The sequence below is a fragment of the Panthera tigris genome, chromosome B3, assembly GCF_018350195.1.
Source record: "Panthera tigris isolate Pti1 chromosome B3, P.tigris_Pti1_mat1.1, whole genome shotgun sequence".
In the NCBI taxonomy this organism is placed as follows: domain Eukaryota; kingdom Metazoa; phylum Chordata; class Mammalia; order Carnivora; family Felidae; genus Panthera; species Panthera tigris.
Window position 1 is genome coordinate 136,173,567 of NC_056665.1, and position 8,843 is coordinate 136,182,409.

The 8,843-nt window shown below is 52.6% G+C and overlaps 1 protein-coding gene across 1 annotated transcript; it reads right to left on the minus strand.

Moving 5' to 3' along the window:
- Window positions 1-4,549: 4,549 nt before the first annotated feature.
- IFI27L2 (interferon alpha inducible protein 27 like 2) lies at window positions 4,550-6,333 on the minus strand. Its single transcript, XM_042987782.1, has 4 exons — window positions 6,210-6,333; window positions 6,014-6,043; window positions 5,351-5,512; window positions 4,550-4,770 (listed from the first exon to the last, which is right to left on the minus strand). The coding sequence occupies exons 1-4, from the start codon at window positions 6,253-6,255 to the stop codon at window positions 4,568-4,570; spliced, it is 441 nt and encodes a 146-aa protein (XP_042843716.1). The 5' UTR covers window positions 6,256-6,333; the 3' UTR covers window positions 4,550-4,567.
- Window positions 6,334-8,843: the final 2,510 nt, after the last annotated feature.

The window sequence follows — 8,843 nt, forward strand, 5'->3', positions numbered from 1 at the left end:
GATACTCACAGAGCAACTTAAAAGGGCTGGAACAGGAGGATCAAGACAAATAGCATTAAAAACAGATCTACTATGGGGGGGGGGGGGGGGCGCGTGGGTGGCTCAGTTGGTTGAGCGTGTGACTTCAGCCCAGGTCATGATCTCACAGTTTGTGGGTTTGAGCCCCGTGTTGGGCTCTGTGCCAACAGCTCAGAGCCCGGAGTCTGCTTCAGATTCCATGTCTCCCTCTCTCTCTGCCCTTCCCCTGCTTGCTCTCTCTCTCGTATTCTCTCTCAAAAATAAATAAATATTAAAAAATATTAAAGGGGCGCCTGGGTGGCTCAGTCGGCTGAGCGTCCAACTTCAGCTCAGGTCACGATCTCACAGTTTGTGGGTTCGAGCCCCACATCGGGCTCTGTGCTGACAGCTCGGAGCCTGGAACCTGCTTCGGATTCCGTGTCTCCCTCTCTCTGCCCCTCCCCCACTTGTGCTCTGTCTCTCTCTGTCCCTCAAAAATAAATAAATAAATGTAGGAAAAATTGAAAAAAAAAAAAAAAAGAACCCACATCTACTATGGGGTGCTTGAGTCGCTCAGTCGGTTAAACATCCGACTTTTGGTTTTTGGCTCAGGTTATGATCTCTCAGTGTGAGTTGGAGCCCCTGCTTGGGATTCTCTCTCTCCCTCTCTCTCTGTCCCTCCCTCCCCCCCCCCCCAAAATAAGTAAACACACTTTAAAAAAATTAACAGATCTATTACGGTCAAGACATTGCCCATGACTCATCACATAAAATCTGCACCCCAAGATTTTTGCTGCCCCTGTTTAATAGATCTTGTTAAAAGAACTTGTGAAGAAATGATCCAGAGTCCCTAACTCTTGCTGCTGTTGAAGATGGGCATCTTTCCACAGGCTGAGAACGGCTGGCTTTGTGGCTTATTTCCAGCTGGGAGCCTTGAACTGGCTTCTTGCCCACCAGCTCTCTCCCAGCCGCCTCCTCCAGCAACCAGCCTGTATTCAGGGAGATAAAATTATTTACCTGATGAGCCAAACCATTTCAAATTGCTGAAGAAGTTCAAGGTAGGGTGGGGGAGGTGGACGACTTCACCTGTTTCAGCCATCTTTGGGCCAGCCCCAGCCCAACTCTCTCGAGTGTCTTTGGTAACAGCGATTTTCTGGAGGAAAAGGTAATTGCAAAGGAACATTTGTCTTTTTTTTGAGAATTTTTAACAGATGTTTATTTATTTATTTTGAGATAGAGTGCGTGCGTGTGCGCATGAGCATGGGAAGGGCAGAGAGAGAGGCGCACCGAGCCCGCTGCGGGGCTCAATGTCACGCACTGTGAGATCATGACCCGAGCCAAAATTGGGAGTCAGACAACGTAACAGACAGAGCCAGCCAGGTGCCCTGAGAAGGAACGTTTTTCAAACTGAAATTGTGCCAGGCTTCTTTCCTGACAGTTGCAAAGACTTAGGGACCGTCCTCGTTTGAGTGACCTACCCTACAATCCTTAACCAGCCTCAGAGCCTGAGCTGTGTGTGTTCTCTGCTGGAAAGCTGACAGATCTGGACCTGGTTGCGGTCCAGTCCGGACCAGGGCGGGGGGGGGGGGGGGTCACTGTGAGACAGACTGCAGTGGCTCTTGTGTGAGCCTCATTCTGCAGCAAGGAGATGAATAAGGCCTGAACACAGCCAAGTTTCGGGAACAGTCTAATGGAGCACTGTGGCTGTTTTGGGTTCAGCCCTGGGGGCTCCCGAGTGGCCTGAAGAGAGGGAGGGACGTTGTCTTGGGCTGAGGCTCCACCACGAGGACTCAAGTGCCAGCGGTGTGTTTGGGAGGTGACCCTAGGGGGCACCAAGAGGGGATGAAAGATGAGGTGGAGAAAGACCCGCGGCCATGAAAGGGTCCATTCATGAGTGAGTCTGCACTGTGGGCAATTGAGATTCGATTCTCCGGAGACCCCTGGGAGACCCCCGGGAGTCTAGGGCAGGCCTGAGTTGTCCCACCTGAGGGGTGTTCATCCCCAACTAAAACCCATCATTGGCTGAAGTCTCTTCTGCGGGAGCCGACACCCTGCTTCCAGCCTGTCTTGTCAGCCAGGGCTGGGGGCCTGGGAAGGGGTCATCGGCGCTGGCAGTAGGGGACAGCAAGGGCTAGAGGGTGAGTGCCAGGGGGTACGGGGCCAAGGCTCCAACCGTCCGCTGCGCAAGCTCAGTGGAGACCAGGAAGTGAACAGTATTTATGTCAGGAGACAAGTGCGCCTCTTCCCCTAGGAGTACCCGGGAGCTCCGTCTTACCGGAAGTTGCACAGGGTGTGGATTTAGGTGTTGCTATGGCTACCATGGGACTAGCTTCACCTTGTGTTTCCTTTGGGAGCTGGTGTTTCTCAGCGTCTGCTCCATTCTCAGCTTTAGGCTTCCTTTTGGTGTGTGCATTTCAGAGAGGGTCTCCCTGGACACCTGCTCCCCCAACCGTGCAGCCGTCTGTTGCTTGTTACTTGCCAGGCTGGCGGCGGGGACAGTGGCATTCTCTGCGGTCCCATCCGGCCTCAGTCTGGGCAAGTCTGGGGAGGGGATTTTCTCAGTAGCTCTGTCCCTCCCCCGGTGGTGGGTGGGTTCTCTCTGCGCCCCGGAGGGTTTAGCACCCCGACCTTGGGGGTGGAGGTATTCTTCTTTTCTCCCCCTCCATCAACGGTGATTTTCACCTGTGTTCTGGGAGCTTAGGGGTTTACTGCCCGACCCCCAGCAGCATGAGGCTCTCGTCCCCCAGGGGAGCAGGGAGGTAAGGCTGTAGCTGCCTCCACCCCCAGCCTCCTCTCCGCAAGGGAAGTGTTCTGTGGGTTTCTGCCTACCCACAAGTCTTTCTTGCGAGCACCCAGCAGACCGGCCAGCTCTGAGGGGTTCAAGAAAAGTTATTTATTTTTATTTTAAAGTTGATATACATTTTATAAAATTGCTTTCTGTAGGTCGTGGGGGAACGAGCTTAAGAATTCCCTGAGCCTGCACCGATGGGTTAACAAGGCGTAAAGAGTTAGAAAGCCACAGGATGAACGCACCCAAGTTTGGGTAAACAAGATTGGGTCAACAGGGCAAAGGCCAGCCAGTATAGGACAAAGGTATAGGAATAGAAAAGCCTTGGGATGAAAGCATCAAAAATGAGGTGAACAAGATTAGGGATTCAGGGCGGAAATGTCCCCCAACTTAGCACAATCGCAGAAAGGTGCTTTCACAGGAAGGACCAAAACAGGAAAACAGGACTGTAGACCACAGCAGCTGGAGTTGCCCGGAAAGGAACTAATAGCAAAAGAAAGGTGCCTTGTTGACCCTGAGGTAGCATGCTCTTTCTTGTCCCCTAGGCCAGTTGAGGTAAACAGAGGTGGCGCCCCCATGCCTGCTGTAAACAACCTTCCTCCCAGTGCCAGGATTTTGTTTTGTATTGACCCAAACTCCTAACACCGCATATCTTCAAAACCCCCTTTCCCTCACGCCCATGAGCTAATGGTCAGGGTTTCATTGTCTCTCTTTGCACGTCCATGACGCTTGTAAGCCTTCCGATCTTAATAAAAACGGAGCAAAGACCCTTCTTCGGGGCTCTTGTCTCCTCCTGGACGTTAGCCTCTCTCACATTGCAATCCTGCGTCCGCTCTCTTGAACTCCAGACCCAGAGTCTACGACAGTAGGTTGTCTGGATTTTTCGTGTTGTAGGTTGGGAGTGACGCTCTCTCCAGCTTTCTACATCCTAAGTGGCCTCTCCTTTGGATACGTCCACAAGTGGGAGTCTACAAAATGCAGAGGGTGCCCCTAGAGGCCCCCAGACTATTTACTGGGGTGTAAGCAGAAGTTGTAGAATTTCTATTTCTATTTATGTTATATCTCATTCTTAAAAACAAACAGCAACTCCAGAGAAGAGACCTTTCTGGCAGGAAGTAAGCCCTCACTGTGGACTTGAGTGGAAACAGGGGATACCAATCGCACCTGTTGCCAGGGTAGGAATTGGAGGATTTTTCCAGACATGGCGTAGTGACCATTAGTGATTCAGTCTCCTTGCCTGGAAGCACCCAGAGCCCCACTGTGACATTCAACATACTAAGTTGTCCCGGTGATTTGCTTGCCAGCCTCCCCACAGGACTTTGAGGTCAGGCAGGGAAAGGCCAGTGTCTTGCTCACATCCTGATATGAGCAAGACACTGGCCTTTCCCTGCCTGACCTCAAAGTCAGGATGTCTAGTGTCCATACATAAGGAAGGGCAAAGTGCTCTGTCGTCAGTGGCTCAATATGTATCCTGGCTACCCCTGACCCCAGCTGCCCAATGGGAACTTTTGTCAACCCCCATCACTAAATGAGGGGGGAAAGTGAGGCCCACAGAAGGCCAAAGAATGGTCCTGGGTGTATACAGCCTGGATGTGGTCATCGCTTGTGAGACTAGGATGAATCAAAGCCTCCTGCCAACTGATTCTGTGCTTAGCCTGCCTCTACCCCCTCCACAAGGCAGGTGGGGAGGATGGGGTGATTTGGAAAACTCCAGTCCCCCCCCGCCCCCCCCCAACAGGGCTGCAAGGAGCAAAGACGTGGAGGTGCATCCACACATGATTTTTATTTCTCCTGTTTCTCTGAACTGAGCGGGGGATTTGGAGGTTGAACTTGGGATTCAGTTTCTTCTGGCTGTTCCCCTTCAGACCCGGGTTCTTCTGGGGAAGAGGAAGAAGGTTCCTTTTTTGAGCCTCCAAGCAAGGCTCCAAAAGCTGACCCAATGGAGGCCAGGAGGATGTTGGATGATGTGGAGAGTCCAGCTGCCCCTGAGGAATAGACAGAGGGTGAGTACTGGAACCTGCAGTGGCCAGTGGCCCCGACCCCTCTGGATGTCTGAGGCCCAGAGACCTGGATCCCTCCACTAGGTTCTGAAACCCCCAGGGCTCCACTTTGGGGAGACGATGCTGGAGGTGGCAAAGACAGGAGAGGGGGTGAATCTATGGGAAGTTAGAGACAGAGGACAGTCAGCCAAAGATCCAGTGAGCGACCGGTCCCCTCACCTTACACAGGAGGCCACTGAGGTCCGAAGGGGAAAGGACCCACCTAGGCCACCCCCGTGTCAGATTTGGGTAGGGCTGTACCCAGAGCCCTGGGCTCCTTCCCTTCTTCTCCCTCTCAGAGCCCCTTACCCCTCCATTCTCACCAAACTTCACTCAAAAGGAGCCAGAAAGAGGACAGTGAGGGACAAAGGACCCGGGAGGATGAGAACCACGGAACTGGAGGGAGCTGAGCCCTCCCTCAGGCTTAGCCTCTGGGGTGAACGCCCTCCTGGCTCTGCTCCTCTCCCCACTATCCTGCCCTCCCCCACCCCTCCCCCGACCTGTCCACCGCCCACCCAACACTTACCCACCGACTGAAGCGTCGCCACCAGGCTGCCCGCGGCGACTCCACCCCCGTTGGCGACCGCGGCGGCGGACATCATCTTGGCCGCTAGGGACGAGGCGGCGATTCCCGCCCCGGTGAAGCCCATGGCGCCCAGCACCACGGGCACGGCCCCCACGGCCACGACTGCGGGGAACAGGTGCTGGGTCTTGGCGCGGGCCAGGGGAAGGGACCCCTCCCGAACTCCTTGGCAGTTTCAGGGGCCTGTCTGCTCTGAACATCGATGGGACACGGCAACTCGTTGGTGGGGGGGGGGGGTGTCCCAAAGCAAAGAGAAAGGGGGGGATGTGGAGTCAGGTGGGGGACAAAGAGGTCACGGGAGGCCCACCCAGGAAGTGGCAGTGAGATACCGGGGAAGTCACTGCCCGTCACTGTGTGTGCGTGGGTGTGTAAATGTGGGAGGTGAAATATACCACTGCAGTTTGTATCAACAACACCCCCAGTCAAAGGAAATCTCTACGCGCTCGTTAGAAGGCCTAAGGGTGCAGCCAGGCCCCGGATCAGGCGTCCTCTTCCCGGGAGCAGTGTGAGCGCGGCTCTCTGCTCCTAACATTCACCCCGGCGGCCCTCCCAACCCGCATCTCCGCAGTCCCCTCCCCGGCGACGCAGGGGATCCAGGCGACTCACCTCCTCCCACTGCGGCGGCAGCCGCCCGTTCTTGGGACACGAAAAGGGAAGAGAGACGGAGAGTGAGTTAGCTAGGTAATAGGTGGAGGGAACGGAGGAAAACAGCGGGGCGTCTGGCCCGTCCTAGGTTGGGGGTCCGGGAGGCCTGCCCCCCACCCCAGCCCAGGCTGCCAGCTCCCTGCAAAGCTAGACTCACTCATCATGGTGCCGCCTTCCTTGTCCTCGCGGAGCTCTAGAAACATCTAAGCACCAGCGGGGGTGATTTCCTGATTTCCAATGGAAACTCGGCCTGCCCCTCGCGGGCAGGCCCTTCCGCGCGGTCAGCCCCTAGCAAAACCCAGAGCCAGTCCTGCCCCGCCCTCCGCCCCGCCCCGCCCCACCCTCCGCCCCGCCCCGCCCCGCCCCAGCCCCCAAGCCCCGCCCCGCAGCCCCACTCCTCTGCTTCTCCGCTGGCCTGTCCCTCCAGCTGAGCCCCCCTTCCTCCCCTGGCTCTTCTGCCCGCTGGTGGTTTCCCTCCTTCTTGGTGGCCCCGTCAAAGAGAAAAGCGTCCTAAAGCATCTGAACAACAGAGAAATGGTTTCCAGCGATAAAGAAACAAAGAAAGATAACAATGTGAAGAAAAAATACGGGTGACTCCTGAAAAACATGGATTTGAACAACATAAATCCACATATATGCGGATTTTTAATAGGACAGTGCTGTAAATACATTTTATCTTCTTGTGATTTTCTTAAAATTTTTTTAAAAATGTTTATTTATTTTAGAGAGAGAGACAGAGCAGGAGCAGGAGAGGGGAAGAGTGAGGGAGACACAGAATCTAAAGCAGGCTCCAGGCTCTGAGCTGTCAGCCCAGAGCCCGATTAGTGGCTCGAACTCAAGAACAGTGAGCTCATGACCTGAGCCGAAGTTGGACGCTTAACTGACTGAGCCACTTAGGCGCCCCTCTTGTGAGTTTCTTTTCTCCAGCTTACTTTATTGTGAGAACGCGGTGTATAATGCATACAACACAAAATAGCTGCAAATTGACTGTTTAGGTGGTTGGGGAGGCTTCTGGTCAACAGTAGGCTATTACTAGTTAAGTTTTGAGGGAGTCAAAGTTATAGGCAGATTTCCCACTGTGTAAGGTGTTGGTGCCCCAACCCTCCCTCCCCCATGTTCAAGAGTCAACCACATTTAATTTCATTTCCAGAGGGAAACACATTTTGGCACATTTCCTTCCAGTCTACCTCATCAAGGTTGCCCAGTTTCTGTCACACTCTGAAAACGTAACCCCCCTTACCAAGTTCCGATCACAATGTGCACACTACCTTGCAAGCTCCCCATTTAATGGGTCATTTAAATTTCCCCAGGCTGCTTAATATTCTTCCACAGGATTTTCTTTAAAGTCAAGTTTATTGAGATATAATTTACACACGGTAAAATTCAACCTTTCAGTGGACACATCTATGGGTTTGGGCAAACTTTTACAGTCGAGGAACCACCAGCTCAGACGTGGAGCATTTTCTTTCTTTTTTTTTTTTTTTCAAGTTTATTTTTATTTATTTTTTTTTGAGAGAGAGCTAGAGAGGTAGTGGAGGGGCAGAGAGAGAGGGAGACAGAATCCCAAGCAGGCCCAGGCTGTCAGCACAGTGCCTGATGCGGGGCTTGAACTCACCAACTATGAGATCATGACCTGAGCCGAAGTCAAAGTCAAGAGTCGTGCTTAACTGACTGAGCCACCCCAGGCGCCCCGGAGCATTTTCAACACCATCACCCTCTCCCCACACCTTGTCTCATGCTCCTTTGTAGTCTGTCTTGCTGGACCCCAGCCCCTGGCGACCACTCATCTGTTTTTATGTCCCTACACGTTTGCCTTTTCTAGAACTTGTATGTGTTTTGTACTTATCATCAAACAGCTATCCTGTGAATGTGCTGTAGTTCAAGGTATCAGCACTCCCACCCCCCAAGGGTTTAAATTCTTTCCAATTTTTGTTCATATAAATGCTGATAAGTGCTTATAAGTTCTTATGAGTTTTTTTTTTTTTCAAAGTTTTTTATTTATTTTTGGGACAGAGAGAGACAGAGCATGAACGGGGGAGGGGCAGAGAGAGAGGGAGACACAGAATCGGAAACAGGCTCCAGGCTCCGAGCCATCAGCCCAGAGCCCGACGCGGGGCTCGAACTCACGGACCGCGAGATCGTGACCTGGCTGAAGTCGGACGCTCAACCGACTGCGCCACCCAGGCGCCCCATGAGTTCTTATAAGTGGCAGGAAGTGCTTAGGTCACCATGCACAAATAGTTTTTTGATAATATGTTCCTACAGGTAGAGTAGTTGGGTCGGACACTATGCATTTCTTATGGAACTTGGTATTTATTGTTAGGATGCTCTCCAAAAATACTGTGTCAGTTTACCCATCTCTCAAAAGTATGTGAGAAGATCTATTTTTTTCCTATTCCTCACCAACAGTTACCTTTGTCAATAAAAAAAAAAAGATTTGCGGTGAAAGGTGGAAAATTGTGACTTATTTACATTTCTTTTACCACTAATGAGGTGCGAAAATAAAAGGAAACCTCGCTAAAATGGAGTTGCGAGGCCAGCAGGGGGAGCTCTCACGCCCTACCGCTCCTCATCAATTGCAGACCCCCAACCGGAAGAGACCTACTTTCCAAGTAGATACTACTTTGGTTATTGCTTTACTACCCCAGGAGGAGGAAGGTTTTCCGCCTACTCTGGCAACAGCCCAGCCAAAAAGAGAGCCACACCACAGAGCCAATGAAGAGCCAGTCTCCTCTGAACTCCCAGTTGACGCCAACGGACTTTTTGTTCATATAACAGCCCTCCCAACTTA